Consider the following 15,161-nt stretch of genomic DNA (forward strand, 5'->3'; position numbering starts at 1 on the left):
TGATTTAATTGAAGAACAGTATTTAACATGTTAATTTCATTACAATATCTGTCAAAATATAGATCTTGACGATGTGAATTATTCCAAAAATTCCCTCAATCAGTTTGTTGGTGTACTTTATTCTGTAAATTCAATAATTTCTTTGAGAGCAAAGAACAACAGTTTTTTTTACAAGAAATTGTTAATACTCCTACTCCCCAGACTTGCAAACACAACTGATTGGCAAGATACATTTTTTTGGTGGCAGCTCCAATAAACTTTCTGTTCTAAACATAAAAGGAAAACAAATGACGTGTATGGTGCTTTGTATTCATGAACAAGAAATGTCACTCTAATAACTTTTGATAAATTATTTACATTTTTTTTTAAATGGTCATTAAAAATGAGGATTTTTCTCCATAATCCAGTTGACTGTTTCTTCCAGAAGTGCCAACTTGTAATGCCTGTGAAACAATATCAGAATAAGACCTTAAGTAAGGAAGCCACTAATTTGAAAGCTTAGCAGTTTTATGTCTGTGTGAGATAAATTGGTTTGGTTAACCTGGTAATCACACAGTCACAAAGACACAGGCAGTTACAGAGAAAAGTTGCCACAGACTACTTTTATTCATTAGCAAATTATTGAGTTCTTATAAAATCTGTACTTTACATTTTTTCCAGAACCAAAATATTGAATTTTTGTCAAAAATTAGATATTTTGAGGTACAAAATTGACACATGAAGCAATTTGTAAAGAAATTTTTATGTAAACATTTATATAAAACCTAATATATCAAGTGATCTTGTTCTGAAATAATCTAGACTAAAGGGTGTAGCCAGTCGATGACTATTAGTTTTAACTTGAAGACTGAGAAAACAGTTACTCAACAGTTTTGAACATGTAACTTGTATATTATATTTCCTCAGATAAATTCCCATGTGCATGTATAAAATTTTTGCTAAAAGGAGGGGCATTTAATTTAATTTAGGGGGCGCTTATTTGAAAATACTTCCCCTCTACTGAATCTACCGCAGCTGAGGCTTAAAAAGTTGTAAATAAAGTAGCAACAGGAACAGCTGTTCTTTGTATCACTACTATATAATAAAGTGAGGGAGGGATGGGGGGCTCTTAATCGAGAGTTGTGTTTGTCTGATATTATGGCCCAGGGGGTGGGCACTTATTTAGGTGAAGGTGCCTATATGAGGAAATACTGCATGTCAATCACACAAGGATTAAGCTGTAGAACCTCCATTTAGGAAAAAACATTGGAATAAGAAAAGGTGTGTGCTGGATAGAGGCATCCTGCCTTCAGTGACGGTAATTGATACAAGGGTTTTGGTTAAAGGATAAGTTATTAATTAATTCCCTTAGCACAGAGGTGTAAGAAAAAGGAAGAACTTGTCCTGTACTGTTTAAAACTTACCTGGCCACATTTCTAAATGTCTTTAGCTTGTTGTAGAAGTCATCAACAGACAGGGTATGGGAGAAGTTGCCTGCACATTTGCAGTATCTTGACATATTTGTTGCATTTACCTGAAATGGTCATTTGTTAGGATCAACTTGTAAAAAGTTCAAGAGATTGTCTGTAGTTATCACCTGAGCATGAACAATTACAACTGTGCTTAAACCCAACTCTGTTGGACGATATCTAAAAATTTGAAGTGCTGTGAAAAGGTTACTATTTTTAGTTACATTCCTCATTTAAATTTTTCTTATAAATTTTCATGTTTTCCTAAGAAATTCTATTTAAAAAAATGTGAATATTTTTCTTTGAAGATGGTTTACTTGCAATATTCTGTTAAGAATTTCTCTTGCCTGTAATGTAGGGATATCCCCTATACAGATCCAGGATCATTACAAAATATACTTCCCTGCATTATTTTGTCCAGATTTATATTTTCATCTCCACTTTTGCATCACCAATTGGTCATTTTACAGTTGTGTACAAAGTTACTAAGCCTTTCATTTAGAGGCTGAAGGTGACTTTGTTGTGATAGAGACCAGTATCTAGTTAGCATGTTAACAAAGTAATCTACATTTGAAAAGAAGCAATGTTTGTATCATAACAAGGTCACCCTTAGCCTCACTCCTGTTCAAAGGCATGGCAACCAAGCTGACAACTCTAAAATGGACTATTTGTAATTAATTAATCAGTTATTGAGTCAGTTTACCTGGTTTGCTAGGAATAAAATTAACTGTTGCATTTGACAGGTATTTCCAAGCATTTGCATCATTATCAATTAACCCTTTCACTTTCAAGATCTCATTAGTAATTCTCCTTACTGTCTGCCATACAATTCTCTTGATGTTAGTTCTGCCAATTTGGTATTGGATCAACCGTTGATCCCATAATTTATATTTTTCTCTTTTCTTGTCACTTATTTGCTTGATTTTGGATTGATATGGTAAGGAGAAATTCTACCTTGGTCACTAATGGGAGTTTAAAGGTTAACAGTACTTCTATTATTAATTTTTTCATGGAAACAGGTTTTTACTGAAAACTTACTCCATGGCATTTAACACATTTGAGATCCTGAAGAACAAATGCCATAGACTGCTTTTGCACCATGTCAATCAACTGACTCTCAATGAAATCCATGTTGTATTCACTGCCACACTCCAGATTTGCACATCTGCAACATGCACTGCAAAAGAAGAAGGAAAAAAAAAGGCATTTCTTGGATAAGTGTTGAAAACAGGTTGACAAAATAGTCACTAGTTACTTACGGATTGTTTCCTTCTGCTGCGGTTATGAAGGGATCACGGCAGAGGTCCAGGTCACGGCAAGAGTTACAGGACAAGCAAATCACCTGTTAGGGAAAATATGCAACATTTATATCATGGTGTCAAAGATGATGTTTATAATGTTCCTGCAGAAGAAGCTATTATACCTCTGGAAGGACCAATGATGAACAAGGATCTCTAAACGTTGCCTCTGAAGAAAATTCTCCAACAGCAAGGAGCCTCAGCAGGTCTCGTCTGGGGAAGAACACAGAAAGCAAACAATTGACACCTTATAAAATCTAAGAAAAATTTGGGTCAATTTGAGTTCCATTAATTCTAGGCAGCTTCTTAATTTCCCTGAACCATAATTTCACATGATGAAGGGATTCAGAAATTCCATTGGTTTACTTTGAGTTTCTATCAGTCCCTGTATTTTCCCTTTATGACTGGCCTTGTGATAACTTTGGTTTTCATCAAAATTTTCTCTCAAACAAGGGCAAGGATGTTAGTTCTTAATTTTTACCAGAACGGTAATTCATACCTTAACTTGTTCACTTGATGCTGAGTGTTAGAGTCCAATGACAACACCTAAAGAAAAAATAAATAATTTCAATTCTGTTGAGGGAAAAAAAAACTTGGCCAGACTTGATTATGTAAATATGTAGTGGGAGATGTGCTGGCTTAAAAGTTAGGGAGCAAGAGTTCTAGATTTGAGACAATGTGTTTTGTTCTTGGATAAAATACTTTACTCTCACAGTGGTATCTCTACCCAGTAGTATAAACGGGTATAAGAAAATTGTCTGGGAAGCCTGATGAGATGCCTGGGATCACTTTGTGATGGACAATCATTACATCCAGGGAGGGGTACTGATACTCTTGGACTCTTCATGCTAAGAAAACAGGGATAGTAACCTCCTGGGTAGGCCACTTGGTAATCGAGTGATTTAGATAAATGAAGCAGCAGGTCTTACCTTGCAAATGAACTTCACAAACTCCAAAGCAGGATTGTTCAGTGGAAGATGGGATCCAGGCAGAAGTGGAAATTCTGCACTAGGATCTACATTTGAAGATCTATCACCAGACAATGCATGTTGTATCTTCTGTGTCACACTGAAATAAACAGATATTTATGTAATAATTACAGAATAAGCCTCAAAAAGGTCCCAAGACAGAGAAATACAGAGGCTTTTTGAAACAGGGTCAAGGTGTCAAGGCTTTGGTAGCAAATCTACCTCACCCTCTCCTTCCCCCTTCCTCCTGAAATATTGTGATGAGGCTTGGTAAAGGCACTTCAGGATCACAGTGTGTCTCTCAAATAAGGAGACCAACATTCTACTATTTCTTAAAATTGTAGGAAGTCACTGTGAAATGAGTTTCTCATGAATTAATGAGAAAGCAATACAATCAGTAGCATACATCTTGTAACTTAAAAGGTTTACTACCAAGAACCATGTCAGAAGGATACTTACTTAAAGAGAGTTTGAGTTAGTTCTCCAGAGATCCTCTCCTGTGCAAATGTTACAAGGCTGGGTGTGGCCGATGTGTCAGCAACTTTCTGTTGGAGAACAGTTAAACAAAAGGCAAAGTGAGGTTTTCCTCATATTCCTTTTATTTATCTTTACCAATAGACTGGGCTGAACTAAGATGATTTAGAGCTAAACCTGCGATTGGGAGCTTGTTCTTTTCTTGATTGGAGTACTGCCAGGTTCAATGCGCCTTCTTTCTTCCAAGGAATGGGTGTACATTGCATGAATATGACTAGCAATGATAATCTAGAAAGAAACATCTGTTCAGAAACATTTCAAAGGAGAACATTAAATGGTCTATGCTCTGTGAGGTTTGTTTGTGATTATCTATTGTCAGGTTTGCTCATGTACCTATCAGCATGTACTTTTTTCTACATTGGAAAAGTCACTGACCAATTAAAGCATTTGGAATTTGGTTGCTCCTATTTGGCATTCCTTAAATCACTGTCATACTGACCCACATCCTAGGTGGGTATTTGTGACAAATTCTAGAACATGCTGCAGTCTTGCAAAAGGCAAAATGTTAAAAGAAAGCAAAGACTTTGTTTTTGCAAACAACTGTCAACTGATTCTCCAGCACACTGGCTGGGTTTGCAAACCAGTTACAGGGGTAGATCTAGGGGAGCTTTCCAGGGAATGTGCACCCCCTCCCCTGCAATGACCTGCAGCTTTCTTATATAATAAGCATTGAAAAAACTTTGTTTATGTCATCCTTTAGTTATATCATTCCTTAATGATGCTTCCCCTCCTCAAAAAAATCCTGGATTCCCTCTGAGTTGCATGGTGAGAACATAAATCCACACCCCACAAACATGGTAAAACACAGCTCCAGGTTTATGAAAATTGGATTACTTACAATAGTGTCACTGTCTATAGTACCCATGCTCACTGCTTGTAATTACTTAGTAACTCAATTCCTGATACAGACCTGAAAATAGCTCTGACAAGAAGCAGCTGAGGGAAGATACCTCTTCATGTTCCAATTCATTTCCACGTTAGGCTGAAAAAAAAGTTCAAAAACATAAGTAAATGAGCAATTCAGTAATTTTCAATTTACCACACATGAATTTTTCAAAATACCAAAATATGGCTCATATTTTGAATACCTGTTGTAAAATTGTAGTAGGTATAATTCACATGATGCTTTAATGAGTATTCTGTTCCAGAACATCACTACTTTTTTTCTAGAATTTATTTTCAATTGGCAATTGGCTGAAATGGCCCTACATCATGGAGCACTTGGGGTAACCAAAAAATTAGATGAACAGCACTTAGAAAGTTGCTGATAGTTAACTGATCTGTAAGGTGAAACAGTCTTAGAAAAATTCTTCTCTTAACTTTAAGGTTCAAAAATGCAACTCTGTATTGTTCTACTTCAGTCTTCAGACAGTATTAGCTTAAAGAGAAGGCACTTTAAAACAGCTATTCTATCAAGGAAAAGAATTGAAAAGTGTAAGCATAAAATAATTGGTGATAATGCTTCAAATTGATTGGCCAATAATGCTATGGAACATTTTAAAGGAGGATACAGCAAAAAAATTAAATTAATACAAACAAAAATAATTTTAACATAAAAAATAGGTTTCGTTTACTTCATTGCCATCATTAGGAGTGGCCATCAATTCATCAGTACTGTTCTCCAGATCCTCCATGTTTTCCACAACCTCCTCTTCATCAATCTCCTTGGGAAGCTTCCCTCTCACGCCACCATGGTTTGCCTGAGAAACAAAATAAAGTTGCCATGTCTCAAGCAAAGAACAGCACATACTACCAGAGGGTATCCTGGATCATCGCATGAAGAATTATTAGAACATATACTATAGGAAACCCTCTGGCATTTTGTACAGTTTTCCAGACAGTTTGCTGGCACTCTTTTTAACCATTTACACTCTAGCATCAGTATGCATATTCTCCTTACTGTTCTGTAAATTTAGATGTTAGTCACCCTTTGAGCTAAAAGAGTTTAAGGAATGAGAAAGTCCAATTACCTGATCCATCCACATTAGATACTCCCAGCAAGATTCTGGTTTTATTTCAATACTGTGGAACAAGTCTTTTCTGCGAATACTATTAAGAATGAAATCCACGTATGCCTTGGCATCAGCAACACTGCAGAATAAGAATGAAAATGGCATGCACTTCAGGTTACTGTTCAGTGGTAGGTTACAAGTTACCAGCCTTGAAACCCATTGCTTCCACAGTATTTAAATTCAATTTGTTAATACTTCCTTATAAATGACCATGTGAATGTTGTGTCTTTTAAATTTGTTACAAATTGTAGGCTATGCCCCTCCACTCAACCAGGACTTTATCAGGTTTCCAGGACAAATCAACCATACCCACTTAAACTCCAGAGGAAAGAAAGGTATAGCAAGAGGTAACTGTCTAATCCAAGAAGAAAGCCATCACCCAGCCAGACTTTAACCTGGATTTTAATCTAGAGTTTGCACACACATCTCCTACTTCAATGTTAGGCCAAGATAAACTAGAAGAAGGAACCTGCTTGTAGTACTATACCTTCTCTTCTTTGTGCAAATGATTATTCTGCTAAGGTTTGCAAACACTATGGTAGAACCAAGACGCTTGAATTCTGCAATAAGCTGATAAAAACAGCAACCACAAATTTTAGAGCATGGAATAAAAATAAAAAGGGAGAGGTCTGGAGATGGCTGGTTTCAAGACTGGAAGACATATCGGGGAGTGGGGAGGGGAACTGATATGCAGTGTATTAATTCAGGATTTCTAATCTAATTAGAGAGGACCTTCCATTACTCCTTGAGTACTTATTTCTTACTGGGGAGTCCTACACACTAGTATTCAGACCACTTCATAAAGCAAAGTAGGAAGGTACAAAAGAGGATGGTGCCAGATATCATGGTAACTGTTTGTCTTCTGAAAAAGTGTTAGTTATGAACTGAAGGGGGGGGGGGGGAAGGGGAAGGTTTACAAACCTTCATATATAACTTCTTTGTAATTCTTTGCACCATTCTACATAAAGCTAGATCATGGGGGGGGGGGAGAAGGTTTACAAACCTGCATGTATAACTTCTTCATCATTCTTTGCACCATTTTACATAAAGCTAGATCATGGGGGGGGGGGAAGGTTTACAAACCTGCATGTATAACTTCTTCATCATTCTTTGCACCATTCTACATAAAGCTAGATCATGGGGGGGGGGGGAAGGTTTACAAACCTGCATGTATAACTTCTTCATCATTCTTTGCACCATTCTACACAAAGCTGGATCATAAAGAAGAGCTGAAGGTGATGCCAACCACCTGAGTAAGAGAATAGAATACAAGTTATTGTAGATGGATTAAATTGAAACAAAGCAAACCCAGAAAAAAAGTTTGAAAAGTAACAAGGCAAGGCAAGATTAATGACTCTAGAATACTGGAGGTTATGTCACCTCATCTAGGTTCCAGTAAAGTGGTACCTGTTTCTCTTACCAAATTGGATACTAGCTGTTTAAAGGGGCACCCTCTTCCTCTCACCCCTATGCAGGTAGTCAGGTTTTCTGACTGGGAGAGAGGCACTATGACCACAATGCAATTGCTGTGCCAAGTACTCAAACCCAGACCTTTTTCTTATATGCAGGATGTTAACCATTAACCCTTTACACCCTAAGATCAATAGCCACATTCTGCATACTTTTCTCTATACATTTCCTGAAGTGCTGACTAGTAGAATTTGCTCCACAATCAAGAGCACCTTTAGTTTGCGATCATTTCCCTCATTCTCGTAACCTCAATGTTTGATTCAGAGGTGATACTGTACGGAGAAACCAGATGCTAGTCACTCTTATGGGTCAAATGATCAAGATGCCCCATTTTCCATAGCAAGGTTGCCAGCTTAAACCACAGAAATCAGCAGTCTCCCACAATTGAGCAGTTTGCTTTATTATTGTATACTGTGTCTTCTTTCTCATAATCATACCTGTAAAAATGCATCAACTGTGCATCTGCATTTAGATTTCCATAGGTAGATACTTCATGCAACCAGCTGTGAACCATACCCTTGAGGATTCTGCAACAAACAACATGCCTTGGTCAATTAGGGATGTAGCCTAATTTCTCTCTTTGGAATTTTACTATAGAACTTTTGAAAGAATTGGTTACTTACTAATTCTACAACAAAGAATGTGCCTCATCTTGTCAGGTGGTTATTACTGGTAGTAGGAACATTAAGGGGCAATATAAGTATTCATCACCATGAGGTGATGAGGGAAACCATGAAACATAAATAGGGCCACAAAGTTGCCCGTTTCTTAAAATTTGGATTAGATCAAAGAGGTTTTAAGAAGTTCTTTATGTCTGTTCTTATTCAATGGTTATGTGCAACAGCTTGTGGTATTGCTTTCAGTAAAATTGTATTACCTACACTACTACATCATGCGGTTGTTACTTACCTAAAAGCACTGGAGCACAGAGCAGCTTCATCATAGGTTGTCAAACTGGAGGCTGCACTAGACCCTCCTTGTACTAGCTCTTCTAAAGAAGCCTATAATAAAACCAATTTTTACCACTGTGGTCTTAAATCTGGTTTAATTATTAACCCTTTCACTCCCAAGATCTGATTAGTAATTCTCCTTACTATCTGCCATACAATTCTTATGATGTTAGTTCAGAGAATTTGGTATTGGATCAACTAATAATCCCATGATTGATATCCTTCTCTATTTTCATCACCTGCCTGCTTGATATTGTAGTTATATTGAAAGGAGAAATTCTGTCTTGGCCACTTGTGAGAGTGAAAGGGTTAAGGGATCTACAGGTCTCCTACATCTTTTCTGTGCCGGTTAGTAGGGGATATAACCCACACACCTCTTGCAAAGAGTAGGAAACAACTAGCCCTTGTTTCTGAAAATTCCAAAAATTGGGAGTAAAATTGTAGACTGCTCAAAGCAGACTTCCCAAGGTCTCCTGCAAAGTGTTGTAAAATGCACTAGAGACATGGAGAGTGCACAATACAAATGCATCATTTTCACTACTGGTCAAGAGAAAAAGAGAAATTATTTTTATCATAGTAGAGTATTGTCACCTGTGGCATACTGTCAAAGCTGATTCCAGTCGCAGAGCCTCCTTCAAAGTCATTGATGTGTGCAGACTGAAAACAATCATGACAAAAGAGCAATTCTGTTAACTTTAACTCTTTGACCTGATGAATGCAGCTTCCCCCCATAATTTACATACACTATCCAACAAACAGGTAATGAGAATACTCAAACTCATCAGGTAGTTGTTACCTTGATCTAACACCTAATTCTCATAAATACTTTGAAGGAAAATTTGTAGGAGCTCAGATGAGAATTAAGACTAAGATATTGGGAGTTAAAGCAATAGTGCCATCAAGAATAGTTGACCAAGTAAAAATATAAAAAAAAAAACAGCAATAGATACATGCCTATTGCTACCTTTGCTAGAAAACAACTCAAGACTTAAAATGATGTTGCTATTGATTGAAGTTACCACTCAAAGCTTTAACAGCCCCCCTTCAACTAACTCCTGAATAGCAGCAGTGAGGGCAAGCTTGAATGTATATTTTGTTGACATTTACCTGCAAAACAGTGTTCACTGCAAAACAGTCAATTGAGAGCTCCACACAAACTGTGGGATAACACCCTGGGCTATTCACTTCAATGTTTCCTCCTTCTTCAGAAACAACACTTAGTCTATGGATTGAAAAATGAAAACAATCAACATAAAATTATTGAAAATAATAAGCACAATGACATTACATGCATAGGGTTCTCAATAGAAGGAAGGTAATACTGATGGCTCAAGAGCTGATCAAAATTTGATGTACATTCTTAAAAATATTACGTTGTTATGAGAATGACCACAGTTAAGTTGACAGACCTGTTATCATCATCCTCCTTGCCGCCCAGATCAGGTCTGTCTGTTGGTGACATCCACAACAAGTGATTGTGTTTCTGAAGGTGACGAGCATAGAAGAGGTCTGCAGCAAACAGAGTTGGGTCTGATGGGACATTTCCCACTGGGACATGAAAGTATTGAGCTAGTTCAAGCTGAGCCTGGTGGTAAGATTGAAATGGATTCAGGGACAAGTCTTAGTTTATCTGTTAAATTCTAATGATTGTAAGTTCACTGACAGTCAATCTTCTATAGTCCACAATTTTTACTCTGTTGACAATGACTGATTACCTCTCTATTCCCCTGTGGGAAACCATGTGATACTTTCAGAATCCTCTTTCCCCCCTCCCCAAAGTAATAAACAATGAATGATCCCTTGGCACTTGAAGAAATCAAAGATGAAACAGTAAAATTACTTCAACTTACATTTAATCAAGTCAATTTCTCTTAACCCTTTTGTGTTTATTAAAAGGTAACTCCTTTAATATTTACAAAACTTCAGAAATAGATTATGGTCCTGAAAATTAATATGCCCCTTGGAGGCTAATTAGAGTATTTACATAAACTGATGAAGCTGACACTAATAAGCTCACTCATGTCTTTTACACAATTTAAATAAATTTCATTCATGGAAATAATGATGTATGCATGTATCATTCTATTCTGGAAGCCCTAAACAGTTTTCCTCTCTATATCCATCTAAGTTCTGAATGAAATGATTATCAGTACTCACTGTTGTACCACTGAAATAGTCATTAAACTAATGGAATGATTACATTTGCTATGGGGTTATATCCAAGAATCATGCCTGACCTGGAAAAACAATTCCACCTCAAGGAAATGCTGTACCATCCTTCTTGCAGCATGTCGCTGCCAGTCAAGAACATTGTGCTGTGCATTGCTGTCAAATAAAATAAACAGTCAGTCACACACCTTGACACATGCAGCTCATCCTAGTCCGAGAAGGAAACAGGCAGTATGGTTATACCCTGTGGATGAAATGCATGTTAGTCCCCTCCCCTCTGAAGTGTTTCATCAGGTTGTCCTGACAGACCTGGCTGAGTGGTTTGGATGAGTGGATAAGTCAGTTACAACACCTGTATACTATTTTAAATGCTAGGAAACGAGAAATAATGAGAGAAATGCAGAAAATGCACATTGTTTTACAAGTGTGTGTCCTTTCCTTTTTAACCTAAAATATTTTGTAACTAAATCACCCTATAAAAATTGATACCTCACTTTTGTAAAATATGAGGAGCCTGTAACTCACATAATTAAGCCTCTTGGTTTCCCTACGGGTTGCCTCACCTCATGCTAACTCTTCAGTTATGTCATACTGATGTATATGTAATTCCTTTTTTTATTTCTACTGATGCATCATAATTACAAAATGGCAACAAAAAAAAAGAAAAAAAAAAAGGAATGATGAACTGGCCAGTTCATGGACCATCAAGTTTGGACAAAGGGAGAAAGTTTCTAGATAAAAAGTGGCACTGCATCAATGGGGAGTATAACAAGATACTTTGGTTTTATCTACTGAGTTATTGTGTAAATTGGTTATCATAAAGAGTTTCTTTAGTTGAGGTTTGGAGCATTAGCGCTTCATCAGAGTGATAGAGACAAAGGGTTCATGCTCGAAACATCAACTTTAGGGAAACTTGGATCAATATCAGTATCTGGGCAACTGCCCACCTACCCCTCCCCTAACCCAACATTAACCTTAACTTGATATCAATAGACTGTTGTTGGGTTAGGGGAGGGGTAGGTGGGCAGTTACCCAGATACTGATATTGATCCGCAAACTCTTCTCAGTGGCCAATTTACATTTTCAACTCAGTCAATAAAACCAAATTATCCTGTTCAATTTGAAGTCCATGGGCTGGTTGTTTGAAAGACATTTGATGTTAATCCAAGATAAACCTTCAACACTGTTTTGGAGTTAATTTTTCATGGGGATTTGACATGGATGTATAAGGCCATGAAATGAAGATTCTTTACTGGTTAATCATGTTTACAACGTCCTAGTTTTATGCCCTAACAATTACTGGCCATTGATCTCCAGAAAGCAAAACTTTAAGGCATGCAGAGTAAATACTTCTGTATTAATTACATTACCTGTCATTGTATGGAAGACACACAAGAGGAAACTCTTGAAGACTAGGAATAGACGATGTAAGATGACTGAGGTCTACAACAGAACAAAAATAAATGTTTTTTCCAGATCAGCCTGCAATATGCTTTCATTTTCAGCAGGAAATTCCTCCCGATTTAGATCAACATAATTAGCACCAGAATATAAAATTTTCATCTAGTGTACTTTCATATAATACACCGAAACACACAAGCACTTTGATTGGTTCTAACTTATGATCTAATGAAGGACAGACCCATAGATGATGTTACCATTAAGAATAATTTGCTTTCTTATCATAATCATAAAACAAATAGATTCCATAGAGCTGTGGCTAACAACTGTGAATAACAAGAAGTATCATACCCCAAGGTGACTGCACCAAAATCATTGTGGGTCCTCGCTTCTCCTCTTTGTAGGTCATAAGAAACCTTTGAATTGCCCTGTAGGTCTGTAAAGATACCACGTATTACAAACCCAAATTTAAAAGAACTATGAAGAAAAATAGACAATAGTTTTATAAAAATACTTGCTCTTACTGGGTTAAATATTTGGCATGCTGGATTGCCTCACCTAAATTAAACTGGTTATTACCATATTAAGAACTTTTTCCTAGGCAAAATTCCAGACAATTAAGAATCAATCTTTAAATAATCTAAAGTACTTAGTTACTTTGTACCTGTCTAGAGTCAGTATCAACTCTGACATCAAATGTAAGATTGTCTGGAGGATAAATACTTTCATCTCCTTGATCTCTTTCAAGCCTGCAAATAAAATATCCATAAAATTTAATCTTGTATCCTCTTAACAATTTGCTTAAGACAAAACTTTAATTGCTTCAAGTAGTTATCTATCAAGTCTTATTGAGCCAAACTGCATTTAAATGGTATACACTTTATGGCTGAATGCTGTGTAGACAACAAAATGGCATTCAGCTATGAAGTATATACCATTTAAACTACCCAACTTAATCATCTCATTCTAGGGTTGGCAACATGAAGACTCATGAAGACTCATATGCAAATTCTGTCCTGAAAATAAAGTTTTAACCCTTCACACCCTGAAATCAGTATGCATATTCTCCATACTGTTCTCTACATGTTTCCCAAGTTGCGGACAAGGAGAACTTGTTTCACAATCAAGAGCTTCTTTAGTTGGTGATCATTTCCTTAATTCTCATGACCTTAATGTTTGATTCAGGGCTGATACTGTGGGGAGAAAGTAGATGCCAGTCACTTTTAGGGGTTAAAGGGTTAAAAAATGAAATTTTGTCTTAGATAAGGATAAGAATAAAAATTACAAGATCTTCTTTAGTATTTCTACAAAAAAGAAGGCAGGAGCACCTCTTCTCCTTTGTTACATATATTTTCTCCTTCATTTCAATTATTATCTAATTGCAATCTTAAGATACCTTGCATTTCTTTCTGCTTGGTACAAAGAAGACAAGTTTGGCATCTGGTTATTTCTCACCAAATCTAAAACAAACACAGAAGCCTGAAAAACAAGAGTTGGCTTTTAGAATTTTTTTTTTTTATATCAAAGAGACCTAAAGAAAATAGTTTTTCATCTCTACAAGTTTACCCTTTCCACCCTATCATCAGTATGCATATTCTCCCTACTGTTCTCTAAACATTTCCTTAGGTGCTGACAAGGAGAATTTGTTTAACAATCAAAAGCTTCTTTAGTTGGTGATCATTTCCTTTATTCTCATGACCTTAATGTTTGATTTGGGGGTGATATTGTGAGGAGAAATTGAATTTTAGTCTCTCTTTTGGGTCAAAAGGTAAGTAAAACATTGATTGTATCTCAAAAATGATCCTTTTCACATCCTGACAACAATAATTTCAACAGTTTTCACACAGTTACTGAGCAAGCAATCCATGCAGTCTTTGCAACTTTCACTAAAAGGACTCGCAGTGAAAACAAGCATTGATACCAAACTTATAGTCCACAAAAAAATTTTACTGATTTGCTGGTGCATTAAATCATACCTTGTGTAAAGCTGGAATGAAGACTGCAATTATGACTCGATTGTCTCTATAAGAGAAAGATACAAATTAATTTTATTTGCTGAAGCACACCATAATGATAGTCATAATAAAAATAACTGTATTTCAAGCAGATTTGTCATTCAAAATATTGCATCTGGAATGAAATTCTCCCTGGCATGAAGACAAACTGATAAAATTCACAAGTGCCAATTGAACTAGCAAAGGAGTGTGTCACAAACCAGAAAAGAATTGCTTGCTTCCCATATGACATGAACGGAAGAACAGAAACATTAAGGTAGTAATGAAATCATTCTTACGAAGAGCTGTGGTAGAAATAGATTTTCTTCAGATTCACATTTTCCATGTAGGAACACTCAGCAAGAGTCTTGAACTCCAGTTGGTCCAGCTCAAATGTATCCAGATCCTGAAAGACAGATAATTCATAATTGTGAGGGGTTTACAGTTATGTTCAAGGATATTAACTTCTTACTAAGGTAGTGGTAGTACAGACCCTGCTGTGCTGGGTCTGTACAAAAGTGACTTAGGGCCAATATTATTCAGTATGGCTGCAGCTTAGACACTTGCTGTAGACTGACCTTGTTTTGTTGTTGTTGTTAATGTTTGACCTATGACCCCTTTAGTGAAGATGGTCTGTATGCCAACATCCCAAACCAATTTGCACACTTGGATTTACCTCACAACTACTTTGCCATATAATAATCTAGTATATTCTGCCAGCACTATTCACCTCCATTTGGTGAAATACTAACCGTTCCATTAAACAGCCTTGCAAAGATCTTGTTCACTTTACAGACACATCCAAGTTTAATTATTGCTCTTATCAGCAAGGGAACCTAAAAATTAAGTGATCAACATAAAATAAGTTCACAGATTGACAATAAAGCACATAATGTATACCAATTGTTAACAAGTTA

The 15,161-nt window shown here is 36.5% G+C and overlaps 1 protein-coding gene across 1 annotated transcript in view; it reads right to left on the bottom strand.

Moving 5' to 3' along the window:
• Positions 1-99: 99 nt before the first annotated feature.
• The window catches only part of LOC113682003 (DNA polymerase epsilon catalytic subunit A), a 37,581-nt gene continuing 22,519 nt past the window's right edge, over positions 100-15,161 (bottom strand). Inside the window, exons 40-66 of the mRNA XM_089210912.1 lie at positions 14,997-15,080; positions 14,544-14,650; positions 14,227-14,272; positions 13,647-13,729; positions 12,915-12,999; positions 12,602-12,686; positions 12,220-12,292; positions 10,918-11,005; positions 10,090-10,265; positions 9,788-9,902; positions 9,272-9,337; positions 8,640-8,731; positions 8,168-8,257; positions 7,425-7,509; positions 6,748-6,830; positions 6,219-6,339; positions 5,823-5,948; positions 5,159-5,230; positions 4,366-4,476; positions 4,174-4,259; positions 3,676-3,814; positions 3,246-3,292; positions 2,872-2,959; positions 2,708-2,790; positions 2,487-2,625; positions 1,404-1,513; positions 100-443 (exon numbers count right to left, since the gene is read on the bottom strand). Of these exons, the coding sequence (XP_089067038.1) occupies positions 377-443; positions 1,404-1,513; positions 2,487-2,625; positions 2,708-2,790; positions 2,872-2,959; positions 3,246-3,292; positions 3,676-3,814; positions 4,174-4,259; positions 4,366-4,476; positions 5,159-5,230; positions 5,823-5,948; positions 6,219-6,339; positions 6,748-6,830; positions 7,425-7,509; positions 8,168-8,257; positions 8,640-8,731; positions 9,272-9,337; positions 9,788-9,902; positions 10,090-10,265; positions 10,918-11,005; positions 12,220-12,292; positions 12,602-12,686; positions 12,915-12,999; positions 13,647-13,729; positions 14,227-14,272; positions 14,544-14,650; positions 14,997-15,080 (2,547 nt within the window). The 3' untranslated portion in view covers positions 100-376. The remainder of the gene's footprint in view (positions 444-1,403; positions 1,514-2,486; positions 2,626-2,707; positions 2,791-2,871; positions 2,960-3,245; positions 3,293-3,675; positions 3,815-4,173; positions 4,260-4,365; positions 4,477-5,158; positions 5,231-5,822; positions 5,949-6,218; positions 6,340-6,747; positions 6,831-7,424; positions 7,510-8,167; positions 8,258-8,639; positions 8,732-9,271; positions 9,338-9,787; positions 9,903-10,089; positions 10,266-10,917; positions 11,006-12,219; positions 12,293-12,601; positions 12,687-12,914; positions 13,000-13,646; positions 13,730-14,226; positions 14,273-14,543; positions 14,651-14,996; positions 15,081-15,161) is intronic.

The sequence above is a fragment of the Pocillopora damicornis genome, chromosome 6 (assembly GCF_964200805.1).
Source record: "Pocillopora damicornis chromosome 6, jaPocDami1.2, whole genome shotgun sequence".
Taxonomy (NCBI): domain Eukaryota; kingdom Metazoa; phylum Cnidaria; class Anthozoa; order Scleractinia; family Pocilloporidae; genus Pocillopora; species Pocillopora damicornis.